Here is a 20,463-nt window from a genome sequence, read left to right as displayed (position 1 = left end):
ACCAAGTACTCTGTGCTGTGTTTAGTCATTTACTGGAATAATTTCAATTTGATGTTACTACGACTTTAGCGCTTTTCCGAGATCAATATTTTTACATTATAATTGAATATATTAATTCAGCAGCTATGTGTCTCTTGTAGTTAGAAAACCCACAAGCTTCTCACCTTTGCCGAATCTTTAAGTGAAATAACTGTCTCATCATCAGGTTAAATATATGTTTATTATTATCATTTATTATTAATTTAATCACTGTTGCAAGAGTAGTATTTTACTGAAAATCTAGACATTTTTCAAGATTTCAAGTCATAATTATTTCATGTTTTAATGCCTCAACTAGTTATTTATAGAACATTTTTAAGCAAATAACTAAAAACAGTTTTACCACATTCTCAATGAAGTAAAGGTTAACGCAACATAAATGCTGCTTACCGCGTATTGTATGTTATCCCAATGATGTTGGCTCATTGTGTTTTACAGGGATAGTTCACCCAAAATGAGAATTCACTCATTATCTAGTCACCACTTTGCCGATGGAGGGGTGGTTGAAGTGGTGGAGTCCACAAATACACTTTTGGAGTTTCAGGGGTAAATAGTGTTGTAGACAAACCATATATAATAAAAATGATGACCATTTACTTATAAACATTAACACATAGAGCCTCCATAGTTCTCCTGTGGTGTCATCCAAGTGTCCATAAGCCCAGACATTGAAATTTGACTTGAATACTCAGAACATGTTTTTAGTCTAAAATTTAGTAGTTTGAGTTTCGGGGGGGGGGGGGGCTTACAGACACATATGGAGGCAAGTTATGAGAAGACATAACCAGCATAGTGGTGAGAAGATGATGAGTGACTTCTCATTGTTGGGTGAACTATCCCTTTCACACTGATGTTCAGTAATCCCGAGTCCTATGGACAATGCGATACCCCCATCACAGAGGCACACTCCTTGGCTGCTGGTGACACAAACAGTCCTGACTAAGCCGATTTTCTCTGTTGTGAGTAACCGGACAGCAACCAGTCACTCTCTGCTGAACGTGTTCAGACAAAACTTATAGTTCCCTCGTAAATGCGAGCGAAGCAAACGCTACGTATTGTCATTAACCCTTTCATCGTGTGCTGGCAAATAGTCATCCGCTTGTCTGACTGCACACTCACATGCATTGTTTTTGTGTCGTCTCTATCACATCTGCACTGTTTGTCTGTGTGTATGCGGACACCGCGCGTGCGTATCTGTACGTGTGCACCAGCGGCACACGGTACATGAGGAGTTGTGTTGACTTGCACCGCACGCTTGCTTCATTGCCACCAATGTGTGTTGTACAGATGTCACAACACTCCCCCCCCCCACCCCTCCTGTCTCTCTCTTCATCCCTCAGTGCCACTGTGAGAACACCTCACCCCCTTGATTCCCAGACATGGACACACCCTATGCACAGATTGGCCTCCAATCAAATCCCACTTTTTCCCATATGCAAATGAGAAACAGTGTTCCCTTCTAAACATGGTTAACTGTCATTTTTTGACACAAACACGTTCACTCATATTTAAGCGGCCCCGCGGTCCATCGCGCCATCTCTTCTGCGGCTCAGCTACGGATTAAGATGCAACTTGATTAAAAAGCATGAAACCAAACTAAATCTTGCAGGGCTACAATACTTTGCCTTTGTTGTTACAACACAATATGAAATAACATTGGAAAGGTCAGCATAGGATAGGACTCAGTGGAGCGCATGCCTCTGCCAAGGCCCAACAGTCCCCTTAGATTCTATCAAGCTGCACCAACTCTCACACATTCATAGACATCAGTCCCTTAAATATGTCTGATTGTTTTCATCAAGATACATGAATTATTCCCTTGGGAAATGTTGATCATGTCAACAAAAAAATGAATAAAATTCAAATTTAAAAACAGAGATAGACTTTTTCTGGATCTGCCCCTGATCAGGATCTGCACCAAAATGTACTGGGTGCTTATTTGAAGAATAACCACATCCGCCTACTAAGGTTTTGCATAATCTGTCTGGTGTGTTTTGCGTAATCTTGTTTTTTTTTTTTAAACACACACAGACAGGGTTGAAACTATAACCTTGTGGCAAAGGTAATTATATGTTATTGAATCTTTCTTTCTTTTAATGCTCTCTAGGCCAAACTACTGTTTTTCTAATCACTATTTATTGGATCTTTATTGGGTAAGATCCCTTATTCAAGTCTTGGTAGATTAACAAGCAATCCGAATCGGTAGAAATTCCTCCCATTATCTTGTGAACAGGTCACACACCATGTGCTGCTAAATGCTACAAACTAAAATACAGTCACAAGGGAGTTGATTGGGAAGATAAACTATTGGTTACATAATCAAAGACACTTTTTTGGGGCTGTTTTAATCCACAACCAATGTGTATCTCGCACTTGATAACGATGACTGATGTGTCTGCCCGTACAACCCCCCCCCCCCAACTAAACCATTCAGGACAGATAGACGTTGGCCCTTTGATATCAAATCAGAATGAAGGTGTCGTTCAGATCACTCCCGCTCTCTGTCCTGGTCAGATAATGCCGCCGTTTGCCGGTGATCACAGAGACAATACGTTGGCTGATGTGTCCTGCAGAGAGGACAGTGTGTTGATAAGATCGCGACACCTTCAGTGAGTAAAGCACCACTCAGAGAGGATTCAGTCTGGCTGCCTCTCATCACAGAGGCGTCCAAGGACATTCAGAGGGCTGAGCGCAGTGAACAACCACATCAAACTGTGCGTTAGCGTAGTCAAGAGTTTACAATGGGATTCAATTGAGGGGATATTACCAAATCATAATCGGGATCCGAATCAGGGTTTATTGCCAAGTAGGTTTACACATATGAGGGGTTTGCTGTGATATTTTCTTGCAAAAGCATACATATAACATATAAAAAAAATAGGGAACAGTATATATATATGTCCTAAACACTAGAAAAAGATAAGTACACAATGGACGTTAAATATGTACAATTTGAGTGTTTTTTTACAGTATGATCATTATTTGTCACATCTATTCAGTGCAATGCTTGAGCCTTGATATTAAGTTTTGTAAAGTTCACAGGGTCTGCTGGTCCTCACCAAGTCAATGTTTATGCTGGAAAAGGTTCTAAAAAAGTAACAAAAGTGAATACACACATATATACTTATAAATGAGTATGTGTGAGGTTGGCATTTTCGCTACAACTGTATTGCATGTTTTATCGTGTATGTCCTTTGTTGCGGTCACATGGCCAATCCCTTTACTGGGATCAAGTCAGTCAACTAAAGGAGTCACCGTATAATTTCTCCTCGAAACTGCACACACACACCAGCTGACTGAAGTACTTTCTCACCTCAGTGTCTTTTGTGTCCCGAGCTTTGAGGAGTGTCCATCGTGTCTACGGGTCATAATGAGACCTGAAACGAGGCCTAATTGAAGTGCTAATGCAACGGTCGTTCCCCCCCGAGACCTGCATGTGCTCTTCGGCTGTCCCGTCTCAAGGGCTGCTTGTACTTTAGCGCCTCGCACTTCTTTGATCATGTGTGCTCACTGATGGCCACTGTGAACTCATTATGTCCCCCCGACGACTGAAGATTAAGATTAAAGCTCAAACTCACAACGCACTGTGTAATAGAGCTGCATCTGATAATGCTGCATGGAGCTCAGATGTATTTCAAAACCTCGTGTATAGACATTAAAGGATCTTTTTTGGAAAAGGGAGCGGAAGGATCCCGACCATCTGCAGATGTCGACTCAGTTTGCAAATGTTGGAGGTTGTTTGCATATCAGCCTCACTGTACAGTCTATATTACTCAACTGCATGAATGACGAGCCCTGCAGACTCAGGTAGGAGAACAACAGCTCTGTGGGGACAGAAATAGTCGTTTGTTGCCTCCAGGCACAGTCACAGTCAGGAACCGGGACGATTCTCACTGGCTTAGCTTGACACCGAAACTGCCAGTTTATGTTTTCACAAATATAATGGATGTGAACTGCTACTGTGAGTGACAGGTCGGCTTTTCTTATGCTAATGAACCGTATAACTACTTAAGACATGGTAAGTGATATGCAGGATGAAACCAAACACAAAAAAACAATAGTGCGCTGGTGACAATATGAAGTTACTCGTCTGTAAACCACAACAACAAAAAACAATTTCAGTTTTATGAACAAATTTTTTTTGCTTACATCTAAATCTTGCCCAGTGCAGCACAATCGTTTTGTCACACGCATCTGTCATGATTCTCATGATCACACCTTTAACCAGAGAAAGTGGAAAAACGACAATAACAACAATGTAAAAATGTGTAAAATAAGAACATTGTGCGTGGTGCCAAGTCTCCCCAACAGCCTAACTGTTCAAACTGCCAATTTGGATGACCCAGGAGCAGCAGCAGTGAGCCAATCGGCTTCGCCCCTGTCAAGGCAGACCTGTCGGTGCACCTGCTGATTCCCAGGCCTCCTTGCCAATCTGTGACTACAGTGAAACCCAGCGAGAGTGAAACTGGCCGCGAGCCAGAGGAAGAGCAGGTTGACTACTTCTGACACAATCGCTACAACGCAGGGGATCCTGGGAGGAGGACCGGCCGAGAGTGTTGAGATGAGAATAATAAGATGACTAACCCTGGGAAGAGAAGCAGAGGAGGAGGAGGAAACGATGCAACAAGAAAAAAACAATTCATTGAACTCCTGGGAACCTAAAACCTGTCTGACATGGGCTCCACGATTGCTCAATGAGCGCACTGTGACTGCAGAGCCCGTGTGAGCGTCTGTGTTGTGCTTGCATCATGTGTGTGAGTGTGTGACCACAGCCATACTAAACTGTTGAATAATGTTTTCAAGACATGATTTTTGTTCTGCATTAAAAAGAATAACTTTGCAAAGCATCTACATTTTATCTACGAATGAGTGAAGGAGAGAAAAAACGTTTGAGTGCCGCGGACTCATGATTAAGACGTGAGGTGTGTTGGTCCGAGGAGAGCCGTGACCTGTGTTGACCTTCAGCTGCTTTAAATTTCAAGATGTTAATAACCATAGTGCTCCTGGCCTTCATGTCACCTCACACAAACTGAACATCCATTACATATCAACAAAACAGCTGTCCTTTGACTTCCTTTGATATTCATAGTTTATTACTACTGGTCTTAATCTGCCCAAAATTGTCAACCAGTCAATAATTACTAAAATCTTGGAAAATAACGACCTTGTTGCAAAGTATGGTGGGGCTCGAAACAGGAGCAGCTAGACAATCAGTCATGTAAACAGAGCAATGGTTTATGTCCAGATTAGCTCAGCCACTTAAAAGGAAGTAAAAAAGAAAGGTTAGGACACAAGAAGTGGGCATCACTGAACCAGGAAGTCATCACTGAACCAGGAAGTCATAGCGGAACCAGGAAGTTGGTCTAAACCTTGAATGAACATTCTAAGTTTGCGTGCCTAACCTGGTGTTAAGAACCTTGTGTCTACTTGTGTTTCAGTTTGACCTCTTTCCACCACTTGGGAGCAATGCGAGGAGCTGCAAACACAACAGTGAACTTGTCACCTTGTTAAGCTTTTATGGAAAACACGTGAGCAATCATCGGCTTATTTGTGTATCCAGCAGTCAGGGGAATACATTATTGGTCATTTGGGGACATTTTGTCTCTGCTTTGGTCTCCACCAACTCCTGAGGGAAATGTTATCACTCTTTAGCAAGTACCTGCTTTGGTATGTCCACCAGCTAACTGCTAACGTTGTCTGTTATTTAGTATTGAGAAGGTAGTAATGGGTTTTTAGAGCTTGGTGAAACTGAGGGAAATTGCAGAGCTCTGTGATAATTCTCTTTGAGCTCTTTTAGACACAACCATTTAATCCACTGTTAAGAGAAAGTTAACGATATTGACCAGAGCAACTTTTATATTCTTGTCAACCTTTGATATTCATCCCTGAGCTTTTCAAACGGCCATAACCGGTCCCTCAGAGTCAAATCAAAGTTCATCACGAGTCCACTTGTCTCCGTAGTGTCAGATGACAAAACACCAGCTCCTCTCCGTGACCTCTCAACACAAGGTCGCCCGGCTGAGACGCAGGATGTCCTGCTTTAACCCATTGATAACAGCCGTTCAAACAGAACCCTGACACATGACAGCATGATGGAGGGCTCACTGACTAATGGCAAACAGATTGCTGATGTATCGGGGTGTGTTTTCAAGCCTCTCGCTCATCTGTGACTCATCCACCCTTCCCAGAACAAATGCACTGCAGAGCTGCCGGGTCCAAGCAGCCCTTGATGCTCTGTTATTATGTGTCTCACTGTCTTGTAAAGAATCCTCCGTCCCTGTCAATTTTTCTGCATCTGACTCCAAATCAGTTTTTTAAAAGCCCCCGATGCTGGGTAACTTTATTATGGAGCAATGTGCCTTTACGCCGCCAGTGTTATAAACCAGCACCATGCAGCTGCTTTTTCTCAAGAAGTGAATCTGACTCAATCCAAGCCCTTTTAAGAAAAAAAGGCAGAAACATGACACAGCAATCAGTCGCAGTATGGCATTGCCAGACCCAATCAGCAAGTCATGTGGATTGCATTAGAATTGGTCGACCCACGGCCCGGCTGGAGGCCTGAGGTTACTTATCATATCCTTGGACCGGGAGCCGCTTCAGGAAAGCTACCTGGTGGGGCGGTGAGGATTACTCAGACTCCCTGTGGTGAACGGTGCTTGTTGCTTTTCCAATAGGTTTGGTGTCTCTTTTTGAAAGCTCTTCCCTGAATGTAAAGTAGCTGCTACTATCAGATGTGAGAGGAGATTATGACTGCTGAACACATGCTGTTCTAAAAAGAATATACATAACAACAAGCTGTATTTGCACTTCATTTATTTGCATCACTCCGACATGTAAAAAGAAAGAGGACAAACAGGTTTAGAGAGGGAGATGGACAGTGATACAAAAGTTGACAAACAGAGTTTATGGCGCAGACAAATGCATTTAAAATCCATGTATTTGTGAATATTTCATAAACATAAACATGAAAAATTAACTGTTTTTACAAACAGAATATAATGTACATCAAAATGACTTCCACAAGAAGCGTATTTAAACATTGTCGCATATATACACTTGTATATTCACCAATGATCATTACACTACATTGCAATATAAGATTTTCTTTTGGCACATTTGTCACAAGCACAAAGCCTTTTGTTTTCAAAAAGTGCGTGGTCTACACTTACATTAACACAGGGGCTGTTTAGCATCCTCACACTCGGTACACACTGGGCTATTCAGGAGATAAGGAGTGTATTGAGCATATAAACAAAGAGGCTGGTGGAGGTGGTGGGAGGATCTGCAGGGTGGACTCCTGCAGGGCTTGCTTTTACAGATGCAGATTGATGAGAGCCGGGAACAAAAAAGCCACAGGTTACTGCTCCCGTGCAAACCTTTCACAACACACAAGAGGATTTTCAAACAAGTTCCTGGGATCACATCAGAGGATTCACACAGAGGAAATATATTTGTCACATCAAGAGTTGATTAAACTCCGATTGGGGTGGCAGGATTGTCAGTTGTTTGACTCACAAGCTAGGGAACACCCTCCCAAAACCAGCCGGGAGAGCATTCACACACAGGTAAGAATGTGTCACCTCGCACTGCAAGCTGAACTTGCAGCTGCTGCATATAAATAAGCTGCAGCAGCCAGACAGCAAGAACACAACAGAGGCGGCTAACGCCCTTCTGCTCAAACACAACACTTTCTGTTTCTCTCTCGCTTGAATTAAAAGGTCGGGGTCGGTAGCAAAGCTCATCATGCAAATTCATAGCATTGACATGACATCATTAACATGATGGTCTGGAGTGAGTTCACTCGATATATTCACTTCCTCTCAAGTCCCATTTCACAGCCCCTTTTCTCTTTAACACACATGGAAGCATACATACAGTCATTTAATATGCAGATGCTGCTCTACTGTTGCTCTGGAACATAGCATGAATATAATGTAAATATTTCTGCTGTCATGAAAAGTTATAGGAGGATGAATCCAGGCCCAGAATCCTCTCTGCCCGCTCAGCTGATATTTGTTTCCAATGCTCATTGTGCCCATGACTTGTTGGGGTTTGCACCATTTGGCATCCCGGTGTGAAAGAAGCCAAATATCTTGCAAGGACAAGAAGTCAAACTACCACAAGTGGTACCTGTAACATCAAGTGAAAGTGAAACACTTAAATAAGTTCATTTGTAGTCCATAACCCACAGGGTTAGCAGATAACAGAGTTCAGATGAAGCAGAAGAACTTCTTCCAGCTGCCACTGGAGAACGCTTTGGTGCGCCTGTCGGAAAACCTCCTCTTCTTGCTCTTGCGAGTTTTGTTCTTAATGGCGGCAAAGATGGCCGCATCGAAGGCCTCCTTCAAGTTCTTTTGCGTGAGAGACGAGCACTCGATGTAGTCCGAGGCCCTGATCTTCTCCGCCATGCTTCTGGCCCTGGAGCTCAAGACGGGCTTGACGTTAGATCTGTCCAGGTTGATGAGGACGTTCACGTCCAGTAGGAGGTCCGACTGGGTCCCGACAAGGATGATGGACGCAGATGGGTTGTGAGCCCGGATCACTGGGACCCATTTCTTGGTGATGTTGTGAAACGATGTGGGGTTGACCATGCTGAAGCACAGGAGGAAGACGTCGGCGTGGGCGTAGGACAGAGCTCTGAACTCATCAAACTCCTCCTGAACGGATCAAAACAGAGAATATGTGTAAGTGTCCAGCGAACCATGAACAGACAGAATTGAGAAATGGGAAGAGTCGCTGACTCATTAAAACCTCAGAGAAAAACGAGCATCCATTCAAATGTTGATGGATGGTGAAATCTGGTTGCTGAGTCACATGTCGGATTAAGCAACCATGTGACACCATTTCCAGCTTCGTAGTTTCATCTCATCTAACATTGCACAAAACTGTATTTCAACAATGCTGACGCTATAGTTTATGTGTAACCATGTTCACTTGAGATATTCTCATTCTTAAAAAATTTAAATTAAAAAGGTGGTACCTGTCTACATAATTTATTCTTTGGTTATTAACTAGAACTAAGAGATATGTGATTGTTACATTGTTTTTACATTTGACATTTTACCAGTTTGTTTTAGAATTGATTTTTAAATTTGGACAATTACTTTTAAGGCTCTTCATGGCCGGGTCCCAGCCTATGACAAACATTGTGTGACCTTATTTATAATAAAGATGTCTTATTTGTCTTACCTGTCCAGCAGTGTCCAGAAGTTGCACTTTGACCGGTGATCCTTCCACTTGGACCTGACCTGTTGGAAACCAGGGACAGTTCAAATTTAGTTCACTTTGATGAATACATGAAGTCTAAAAGTGTTCACATGATAGTCTGGTATCAGCAGATATCAATATCAGAACGTTTTTTCAGAATAAAATACTTTGCAATACTACTAATTTAAAATGTTGCATTACTTGGTATTCAACAGCCACACATCACAGCTCATGAATTCATAATACAGGTATGTCAGCTCCATACTGGTATTACCCAGTAATAATAAACTTGTACTGGTACAATCTGGTGATGGACGATGTGAGAGTTGAGACCACTCACCGGTGAAGACGTCGAACCCAGTCTGCTTGTACTCTGTCGGGTAACCATTGGAGGTGTAGCTGACGATCATGCTCGTCTTGCCCACGGCTCCGTCCCCGATCAGCATGCAGCTGATGGCGCCGGGCTCCAGCCCGTCCTCCCGGGTCAGCCCGCAGGCGGAGGGGACTCGGGACTCGTGGTAGAAGTAATCCATGTGAGGTGGCATGTCGAGCAGCACACGAACAGAAAGAAACCAACAACTTCAGGCCTCAGACTCCCTGCTCCTTCTGTTTCAGATGAGTGTGTCAGTGTGAAGATCAGCTGTGCGTTCGATGTGCCTCACATTCCCTCTGCCTGAGCCTCTGCTCTACTGGGACTGACTGGAGACATGAGCCGGAGGGACGTGAAGAGGAGAGGGGTGGAGCTCACACAGGTGCAGATTTACATAGACGCGCCCACACACACACGCACACACACACACACACGCGCACCCACACGTCCCACACACACACACACGCACACACACACTGACCCACACTGACACACACGCACACACACACATACATACATACATTATTACATTACATTACATTACATGTATACATACATACATACATACATACACACACACATATACGAAAAGTTCCTTGACTTTCCAAAAAGTGGATAGATGGATGGCTAAATAGATAGATAGATAGGGAGAGGGGGAGGGGGGAACCATGCACTAAACTTAAGTTCTTATAATAACATTTGTGTGCTGTGATGGTGTTGTGTGTATATGTTGTTGTTGAATGTCTTTGTGTTTGCTGTGTTTTTAGATTTAGTGTGTACCTGCTCGAGGACTGTTAGATGATAGCTAAATCTGGTATAAATCATCTCTTCTCATTTTGAGATTGGTGTTTTTAATTGAGCGATAATTCAACTGTAAAGTTTTCAATTTTCCTTCTATTTTTTAATAAAAAAATTGATTGAATTGAATGTAGTTGAGTTCCATTTCTAAAATTTCCATCGATTTTTTTTCATGGATCTTATTTATGACTGTTTTCATTAGTTATTTTCGTGTATCCTCACTTACTAAATATTGTATTGATGAAGCACTTTGTAACTTTGTTTTGAGAGGTTCTATATAAAGTACGATATCACTATCATTAATGTAATTTTAAATGAATGTTTCCAGTCCTTGCTCTTAAGTTGGGTGCCCGTCGCCCCCCAGTGGCGCAGACGGGCACTACACCAAATGTGATCACATGATTCCTAGTGTCACCTGACTGTTGGAGTCCACCCTGTGCTGTGCAGTCGGAAGCTAAGCTAACAGTTAAGATGGACTGAATGAGTGAAAACTGAAGTATTCTTCTGTTTATGTTGCAGTGTAACATCTAGTCGACATCTCCCTGGTCACTGCAGACGGATGCGGCGACAGGAAATGCGCTGGTGAGCCCTGGACGGAAGTAAACAGTGCTAGGCTAGCTAGCTAGTTCAGCTATGTCGTCTTAGAACAGACTCTGCCCCGATTTCTCGTCTGGAGACGATTTTATGTATAGGTGTTGAAATAAGAAGATTCAACCATGGCTTCGATTCTCGACGAGTACGAGGACTCGCAGAACACGAGGCAGAGTGCGCAGCAGCACAGCCGCCTGTCCAGTGCCAACATCGGGATAACACACTCAGGTGGGTCGAGATGCTCCAGGCTCATCGAATACATACAGGGATCCATTTCCGGATCATTACCGCTGATAAATCTTTGAAACTCAGAAGCCATTTTGTTGAAATACTAGATAACACTGATAACCAGCTTGTTCCCTGACACCAGGCTTTGTGAACGTGAGACTGGAGGAAGAGAAGCCGATATTCAACAAGCAGAGGATCGACTTCACACCCCCGGAGAAGATAAACCATCTTGCAGTCTGCAACAATCAGCTGTGCATGAGTCTGGGGAAGGACACCCTGCTGAGGCAAATAACACTTGGTTCTGATTGCCCGTCACTGCGATTGGTGCTCATTTGTTGTCATCGTTGTTTGTTGAAGCCTGCTATTGCTGATACTAATGTTTTCCATGTTCTCTCTTGTGCAGGATTGATTTGGCCAAGCCAGATCAGCCTAATCAGACCGAATTAGGAAGAAAAGACGACAGCAAAGTGCACAAACTGTTCCTGGATCCCACAGGTGAAGCCATTGCTTATTCAGATTTTAATTTCAAGCACTGCTTTTATAATTAGAGGAGTAAAACAACATATTGTTTATGTCTGGGTATTCAGTTAGAACTCAAATACACATCATTTTGAATATTACCACCCATTAAAGTTGTGCCTCGGATAATGCAAAATTATTATATGCATATAATCCCTTCCCGATCCAGCAAAAATGCCTGAGGTCCTATTCAGACCTAGTATCCATACTGCAATGAACTATTACAAGTGAATGTGTCTCCTGTAGCCACTTGTGATGTCACTCCCCTGCTCTATATGCAAATGACCAAGTGTCTGATTTCTCTTTGTCAAGATCAGATGATGTTGTTTTGACCCAGCTGAGTTCACAGACGTATTTGTTGTCTATGTGTTAATCTGTGTGTCAGGGCAAGTGAAAGAGAGCGCAGCAGGGAGAGAGGAGTCAACAAATCAACTTATGGACACAGAGAGTCGTTAAAAATATGTTTGATTCCCAGTGAAACTGTTGCGTGTTAGAGGCGTCAGCTGATCACTCATATGTGGCCAAAGATGCATTTACTTTCACAAAGCAAACAATGTGATCCAATGTTCCCCAGATCAACTCTGAATAGGGTTTGAGTGATCAGATCTCAAGACGATTCGGACCAGAACTTTGTGCTGACCACTAGCTATTTGAATACTCAGGGTGGATGCTTACCAGAACTGAATGGGTTCTGTACAGGTCTCAGATAATCTATCAGCCCTGGTGGCCCAGGCTCTCTGCTACTACTGCATTTTTCATGACATTACTCTGATTGTGTCATGCTTATGACTTATTAACAACCACCTCCATACTTTCCCACTGCAGGCGCCCATGTGCTGATCAGCCTGAGCACCAGTGAGTGTCTGTACCTCAACAGGAACACGCAGAAGGTGCGCAGTCTGTCCCGCTGGAGAGGCCACCTCATCGAGAGCGTTGGCTGGAACAAGCTGCTGGGCAACGAGACCAGCACGGGACCCATCCTGGTTGGCACCGGTCAGGGCATCATCTTTGAGGCTGAGATCTCCGCAAGCGAGGGCAGCCTGTTCAACACCAATCCAGACCAGTACTTCAGACAGGTCAGAGAATGGCTGATTATCTGGGAAAGCACTATTTTACCATTAAAATTAAGATATTATGTTTGGTGATACTGTTTGGTTGGTAATCTAAAACTGTAAAATATACCGATCTGCATTTTATTCCTATCCTAAACAATATCACGTTGTTATCTTGAGACAGGTCCACTCCCTGGAGGAGGATGGGAAGCCAGCACCCATCTGCTGCCTGGAGGTGGAGCGCGGCCTGGAGAACAAGTACTTCATCATCGCCACCACACGCAAACGCCTGTTCCAGTTTGTGGGTAAGATACCCGAGGGGTCAGAGCAGCTGGGCTTCAGCTCCATCTTCAACCAGAACCAGGACCTGCTGCCCAGTTTCCAGGAGTTCCCGGCCAACATGGGCTACAGCGAGATCACGTTCTACACCTCAAAGCTGCGCACTTCCCCCAAGGCGTTTGCCTGGATGATGGGTAATGGGGTTCTTTATGGTCAGCTGGACTATGTGAGGCCTGATTCTCTGCTAAGTGATGTGCAGGTAAATGTCTGTGTGCGTGGGACAATCTTCCGATGTTTCAATAATGTTTAGTTCTACCCTCATTTCTCATATTTCTCCTTTATTTTCTCCCTCGCAATCAGGTATGGGACTACACCCCGGACATTGACATTACTCTCAAGAAGCCCATCTCCATTGTGCTGACACAGTTCCACTTCCTGCTGTTGCTCCATGACCGGGTCAAGGCCATCTGCACTCTGAATGGACAGGTTGTTTATGAGGATGTGTTCCCAGATAAATTTGGCTCCCTCAAGAGGATGATTAAGGACCCAGTTGGTGGGCTGGTGTGGATCTACACCGAGCGGGCAGTCTTCCGCTATCACATCCAGCGCGAGGCCAGGGACGTCTGGCAGATGTACATGAGCATGAATAAATTTGACCTGGCCAAGGAGTACTGCCGGGACCGACCCGAGTGCATGGACATGGTACTGGCGAAGGAGGCTGAGCACTGCTTCCAGAATAAGCGATACCTGGAGAGCGCCAAGTGCTACGCGCTGACACAGAACTACTTTGAGGAAATAGCGCTCAAGTTCATCGAAGCCAAACAAGAGGAAGCCTTGAAGGAGTTCTTACTGAAGAAACTGAATAACTTGAAACAGAGTGAGCGAACGCAGATCACCTTGCTGGTCACCTGGCTAGCAGAGCTCTATCTGAACAGTCTCGGCCAGCTGGAGAGCGACGGTAACAGCATCATCTTCCAGGAGACCCGCGATGAGTTCCGCAACTTCCTCAGCTGCTCCAAGCACAAGGAGTGCCTGTTCAACAACCGCAGCACCATCTACGACCTGCTGGCCAGCCACGGCAACGTGGACGACATGGTGTACTTCTCCGTCGTCATGCAGGACTACGAGAGGGTGATTTCCCACTACTGCCAACACGACGACTACAGCGCCGCTCTGGACGTGCTCTCCAAGCACTGTGACGAGAAGCTCTTTTACAAGTTCTCCCCCGTCCTCATGCAGCACATTCCCAAAAAGGTAGTGGACGCGTGGATCCAGATGGGCAAGAAGCTGGAGCCAAAGAAACTCATCCCGGCCCTTATGAACTACAGCCAGATGGGCAGCACCCAGCAGATCAGTGAGACCATCCGCTACATGGAGTTCTGCGTGTACGAGCTCAATGTGACCGAGGAGGCGATCCACAACTACCTGCTGTCGCTCTATGCCAAGTACAAGCCGGACTCTCTGCTGGCGTATCTGGAGCAGGCAGGTAAACACGCCTCAGAGATACACTATGACCTGAAGTATGCGCTCAGGTTGTGCGCTGAACATGGCTACCTCCGCGCCTGTGTCCTGGTTTACAGGATTATGGAACTCTACGAGGAGGCAGTGGATCTCGCTTTACAAGTGAGTGATCAATGCATCTAAATAGATAATCACAAATTTTGCAAATGTTTGTTTAGAATTCCAAATTTCTTTAATCGTGGATTTTGAAAAATATTCCCATGCCACTACCTTAGATAATTATGTCTTTTTTCACCCAAAGGTTGATGTAGACCTGGCCAAGTCATGCGCTGACCTGCCCGAGGATGACGAGGAACTGAGGAAAAAGCTTTGGCTGAAGATCGCCCGGCACGTTGTCCAGGAGGAGAAAGACGTGAAGAAGGCCATGAACTGTCTGTCCAGCTGCGACCTGCTGAAGATCGAGGACATCCTGCCCTTCTTCCCGGACTTTGTCACCATTGACCACTTTAAGGTTTGTAACAGAGTAGTTACCTTAATGTGTTTTATGGACAGTGAGCTCTGTACGTCATGTCGTTCTATTCCTTGCTTTCTCAGGAGGCCATCTGCAGCTCCCTGGAGGAGTACAACAAGCACATCGAGGAGCTGAAGCAGGAAATGGAGGAGGCTACGGAAAGCGCCAAGCGAATAAGAGAAGACATCCAAGAAATGAGGAACAAATATGGTGTGGTGGATTCCCAAGAGAAATGTGCTGCCTGTGACTTCCCGTTGCTCAACAGGCAGTTCTATCTATTCTTGTGTGGACACATGTTCCACTATGACTGCCTCTTCCAGGTAACCATTTTATAGAAAATCACTCAACTTCACTCAAACATCTCTGAACACTCCCAGCGTAGTAACAATCCCTATATGCTTGTTTTTCCCCCCCCCTTCCCACTTTCTAGGAAGTGACTCCTCATATGTCGACCTACAAGCAGGGTCGCCTGGAGGAGCTGCAGAAAAAGCTGTCCGCGACCACGCAAACGTCCAAGTCTCGCCAGCGGGCGGCGACCAAGGACGAAGGTGACACTGCCAGCCTGGGAAAGGGCAACGCGGGCACGAGCCGGGAGCAGATCAAATCAGACATTGACGACATCATTGCGTCCGAGTGCGTGTACTGCGGCGAACTGATGATCAAATCCATCGACAAGCCTTTCATCGACCCGCTTAAATTTGAGGAGGAAAAGTCCAGCTGGCTATGAATGAGTGAATCTTTGTGTCAACGAAACAGCATCATCCGTAGGGCAGACCCGTTCGGGGGTTCTAATTACTGCACAGTGGGAATTCCTACTGTTGCCAACTGCACGCTTCAATCTCTCTCTACACAATAAAGCTTTTTTGTTGGTCGTCTTCGAAGCCGGCTTTAAGACCATTGCACTTTGTATGGGAGCATTTAGTGAAATGTGGACATGAATGGAGCTGTGGGCTATGAGTCAAGATGATGATGATGATATGTGAAACAATAACGCTAGGGCTGTACATTACATACATGTGCCTGAACCTCTGAATATCGTGGTAGAAAAAGATTCAGATATGACTGCACTATACATTTACTAACTGCATTAGCTTATGCACTTGTTTGGTCCACTTAAAACATAACATGCACTTGGACATTGTCTGTGTCGCCTTAGCTGCGTTCATCCTCTCCGATCTCCAGCTCTGGGTTCATGTTGCATTCAGTGCGATAAATTAACAAACTGTTATTTCATATACCTGCTGCAGCTCCGTTGTGGCACATTAAAGCTTGTCAATACTAATGGAGTACATTATTTTGATTGTTTGAAGTGTAATAAAATCAATCCCGTTCATTACATTGCCAGAAGTTGTAAAAGTGAACATAGGCGACTGTGCTTAAAGACGATTCACCTCTCGTCCAAAAATACATCTTCGGTTCTGACGGCTTCGAGAAACACAAGCAAGACATTGCAATGTTCACTTTACAATGTCTGAAGATACCGTGACCTGGATGACTCTTCACTGACACCCTTCCTCACAGATCCCTAGAAGGCTGTTTACAGTTCAGTGGAAGAAGAGAAAACATCAGTTAGCAAGTGTTAGTGACCACCAGCAGATGTTAGGGACATAACTTGAGTTGTTCACCTGAGCTTCAACTGTTTTCGGCCTTGTAATCAACGATGTGAGTCAAAACGCTTACGCTGGGGCTAAAGTTAAAGTTAAATTCGGACTCAGATTTCTCACTGTACAACATCCTGGATGACTCTTCAGAGGTTACCTTCCTCACGGTTCCTCAGAAGGTTGTTTCCTGTTCAGTGGAGGAAAAGAAAACATCTGGAAAAAAGGCTGAATATGAGCCATCCTGTATAAACACATGTGGATCATGTTAATTGGTGCTTTGGGATTACAGATGGAATAGTTTGGACCACTGCTCGACTCAAGTCTGTTCTCTGATGATCTACAACACTATCATTACTGCGATATATTACACAATTTTAATGAAATGAATATAGAAAATAAAGTGGCTCATTTAAAAAAATATATATCTTAACTTAATTGACATCGCCTGAAGTCAGGGGGATACATTTATAATATTCATATTCTGTGGGAATCGAACTGCCTTAAACGGAGTTCCCTTCTGGTGACGTCAGACGTAGCTCGGTAATCTTCGCAATGAGCAGACGCGACTAATCGACATCGGAAACTCATCGATGCCCCTGTAATATATGTGTACACGCAGCTCAAATCAACACACATGGCGGACATGTGTTTTGACTTTCAGTAAAAGTTGTTCTTTTTGTTTGTTGTCACCGTCGCGACCTTTGAGAAGTCGCCGAGCGAGCGTCCCTGTCTCGGGGATCGATTAAAGCGCCTGCTCGTTGCTGTCCCCTCGCCATGGCGTCGTGTCTCTGCTCTCTCAGTAACAGAAAGTGGCCGCCTCTCCGCTGCCGCTGCCGACTCAAAGCTCGCGGACTCGCCCGGCGCCTCCAACCGCCATTTTGGAGCGAGAGAACCGAGAGTCGGCAGCAGCGACGAGAGAGGCGACCAGGGGGGAACACGGGGCCCGAGGTGAGACACTCCGCCGCGGTTGTTGTGGCGATGGGGGGGGAAGATGGCCGGGAGGGAGAAAGAATTAAAACACGGGGATCACTCGTTCCACCAGGCAGCCCGAGTCCCCCCTGCTCGTGTCCGCAGCGAGGCTACGAGAGGCGCGGGCGGCGGGCCTGGCGCTGGCCGCGTCGACTTAGCGACAGAATCTCCGTGAAACAAATATCATTTCTTAATACATGGTTTAGGAAGTGAGGCGGTGGCCTTAAAGAGACAGGGCCGATTTGAATACTTCATATTAATGGTCCAGGTCAAACGCGTTAGTGTTCCATAAGCTAACGTCGGTGATGAGCGGCCACATTAGAGTTAGCATAGATAGCAGCCGTGCTGCACCGAAGGCTAACGCGTTAGCGCGAAAACAACACCGGTGTGTAAAGTGTGGTTGACTTCTACCAGTGATCTGCCACCTTGACCCTTAACTATCATTGAATGAGCCGATGTAGCTCACATAGTGACGCGGCTAACGGTCGCTAGCCCGGGAGCTGCAGTCCCCCCCACTGCACCATCCAAGGTTAGCTAGCAAAGCCCGGCGAATGCTAGCTAGCGGCTAAGCTAATGATAACATAACGATAGCAAAAGTGTTATTTAGGGCTATGCAGCTGTCGGGTCGTTTGTTAAATTTAAACCCGATAAATTAAACTCTTGCTGGGCCTCAGTTGTTGTCATTCTTCCACGTGATCGGGTTCCCGAAAGTAGTAATTACAGAGGACAAGTTAACATAACACATGTCAGTGAAACAACCATCAGTTCACTTAGATGAGACATTTATATTTGATAATCAATATTAGTCCCACAATGGGGACATTTGCAGTTTCACAGCAGCAAGAGTCAAACTATTCATCACTAATTAATAATTAACAATATTTAAGTCTAAGAAATATAAAAAATTGAATTAGAATTAAACTGATATATATATATATTTATACTGTGTAAAAACAGGACAACATTGTGCAGCGTGACAATATGTTCAGTTAATGGATTGCAAATGAGCCATTGATATTGCACAAACAGATGAATATAGCACAGTTAAGAGAGTTAAAATCATTGATACAATCATTACTCAGACATTACAGGAATATACAATAAAATGGAGCTGAGTTATATTACTGTCTAGTGCAATAACTAGGTGTATGGGATTGGTAAATAAGGAAAAATAAATGTTTTGCACAACCAAGTACACTTTCTATAATATAATGTGTATACATGTTACTATATATGAGTAGTATACTATATATTATTTAACCCCTGTCATCAAAATGTGTTTCATAGAAACTTATTTTATTCGAAATTATGAACACATACTGTCAGTATTGCAGCAATGAACCAATCTCCCTATAAGCACATAACACGTGAAAGAGCAAATGCCCTTAATAAAAACATTTTCAGTTTCAGTGTGTGACTGTGTGTTGTCTTGTTTCTTAGGGTTTTTCACCTTTTGTCTGATAATTATCTTGGAATGAGGAGCCATGACATCCTGTACTGAGAAGGTGGGTCCACTGTGTGTTGTATTTTGATTTGTACAAACCATGAGCTGCTGCCTCTCTGCACGTGCTGCCAATGAAGGAGGGTGAATTGGAATAAATGACTGTTTCATTACTTTGACAACATCTGAGCTGTGGGTGGTGATTTAAGGGTTTTGGAACCAGGCTAGAAGAAGAATATCTCTTGTATCTCAGATTTGACTTTCTTGAAAATCTGGCAAAACCTGGCTTTCGCTTCTGAGCTTCACATGGTCCACGTCCAACTATTTTAAACTTGATGAACCTTCATAAGTCAATTTAAGATACTCACAACTACTCATCGTGTAGGTTGCAGGGACCTGTGCATCTCATTCTTATCTTGCTTCCTCTTACTCTCCAGTAAAAGTTGCTGCCCTGCTGGGCAGTGGTGTCTGGGTTGCATGGCGTCAGAGCAGGATGGCCAGCTGGAGGTTGGGGCGCCTGGGAGCTCTAGCCTGGCCAAACCTCTCTACCTGCAACGCTTGGAACGATCCCTGAGGTTGGACAGTTTCCTCCGCCAGACCGCAACCATCTTCAACAGAGACATCACCAGGTACAGGTGGAGGGGAGTCTGTGGTGGGCATCCTACACACCGAACCACTGGACACATTCTGGGATCAGGTTCCATTGTAGTTTAACTTTAAATGCAATTCTGCTTTACAGGATTGCAAAGCGAATCAGTTCCAGCGAAATAGATAAAAAACAATTTAGTAATCTTTAATCCCATTTGTTGACCAATTTTACTTATACATGAAGGAAAATGTGATTTGCACTCTTGTCTGTTTTATATTACATCATGAAAGTAGTATCTAATTATCTACCACAATATATCCCCCTGTTAGAATGCTTGACTGTTACATCTCCAAAGAATAAATATTAGATACAGGATGTAAATGGTGGACTTACAGTGACATATTTCTCATGTTCTAGTGAAGACAGTGACGACAGCGATGATGTGCTGGGGACGGGGCTGTCTCTGGACCACTCCGCTCAACATGCAGCCTTGACAGTGAAGAGTGAGCCATGTGAACAGGGGGATGGGTTGGCCGAGGGCAAGCCCCTCAATGGAGTTCTGCTGCAAGGTAAAGGTAAGACGCATGCAGACACATGTTATAATATGTTACTACAGACGCCATTGCGTACTAGACTAATTTACCCTGGCATGGCAGATATGGTTAATGTGTCTGTATTCACTCTGTCAGATTATAAACGCAAAGTGTTTTTCTTCTCTTGAAACCCCCGTAGACCCAAAGGCTGATAAAACGAGCCTCTACAACTTCTCCAAGCTGAAGAAAAACAGGAAATGGCTCAAGGTATTGTA

The 20,463-nt window shown here is 44.3% G+C and overlaps 3 protein-coding genes across 7 annotated transcripts in view; 2 read left to right on the top strand and 1 right to left on the bottom strand.

The window, feature by feature from the left end:
* Positions 1–6,835: 6,835 nt before the first annotated feature.
* rhov (ras homolog family member V) lies at positions 6,836–10,078 on the bottom strand. Its single transcript, XM_062410700.1, has 3 exons — positions 9,587–10,078; positions 9,229–9,287; positions 6,836–8,696 (listed from the first exon to the last, which is right to left on the bottom strand). Exons 1-3 carry the CDS (start codon positions 9,789–9,791, stop codon positions 8,250–8,252), a joined length of 711 nt encoding a protein of 236 aa, XP_062266684.1. The 5' UTR covers positions 9,792–10,078; the 3' UTR covers positions 6,836–8,249.
* A 732-nt stretch (positions 10,079–10,810) lies between these two features.
* vps18 (VPS18 core subunit of CORVET and HOPS complexes) lies at positions 10,811–16,337 on the top strand. The gene is made up of 9 exons (XM_062411433.1): positions 10,811–11,233; positions 11,376–11,517; positions 11,637–11,728; positions 12,578–12,828; positions 12,989–13,342; positions 13,444–14,706; positions 14,846–15,055; positions 15,139–15,375; positions 15,486–16,337. The coding sequence occupies exons 1-9, from the start codon at positions 11,131–11,133 to the stop codon at positions 15,780–15,782; spliced, it is 2,949 nt and encodes a 982-aa protein (XP_062267417.1). The 5' UTR covers positions 10,811–11,130; the 3' UTR covers positions 15,783–16,337.
* Positions 16,338–17,462: 1,125 nt separating this feature from the next.
* Positions 17,463–20,463, top strand: part of ino80 (INO80 complex ATPase subunit) — a 37,294-nt gene continuing 34,293 nt past the window's right edge. For 4 of the 5 annotated variants that reach the window (XR_009924568.1, XR_009924567.1, XR_009924566.1 and 1 more), the window contains exons 1-5: positions 17,463–17,604; positions 19,066–19,130; positions 19,504–19,695; positions 20,073–20,230; positions 20,388–20,455. Coding sequence is in view for 2 of the 5 variants with exons in the window: in XM_062411149.1 (XP_062267133.1) it covers positions 19,544–19,695; positions 20,073–20,230; positions 20,388–20,455 (378 nt within the window). In the remaining 3 variants the exon portion in view is untranslated. The remainder of the gene's footprint in view (positions 17,605–19,065; positions 19,131–19,503; positions 19,696–20,072; positions 20,231–20,387; positions 20,456–20,463) is intronic. The other variant, XM_062411150.1, reaches the window with a different exon arrangement.

The sequence above is a fragment of the Platichthys flesus genome, chromosome 18 (genome assembly GCF_949316205.1).
Source record: "Platichthys flesus chromosome 18, fPlaFle2.1, whole genome shotgun sequence".
NCBI classification, from domain to species: domain Eukaryota; kingdom Metazoa; phylum Chordata; class Actinopteri; order Pleuronectiformes; family Pleuronectidae; genus Platichthys; species Platichthys flesus.
This window is presented reverse-complemented; position numbering and strand designations above follow the sequence as displayed.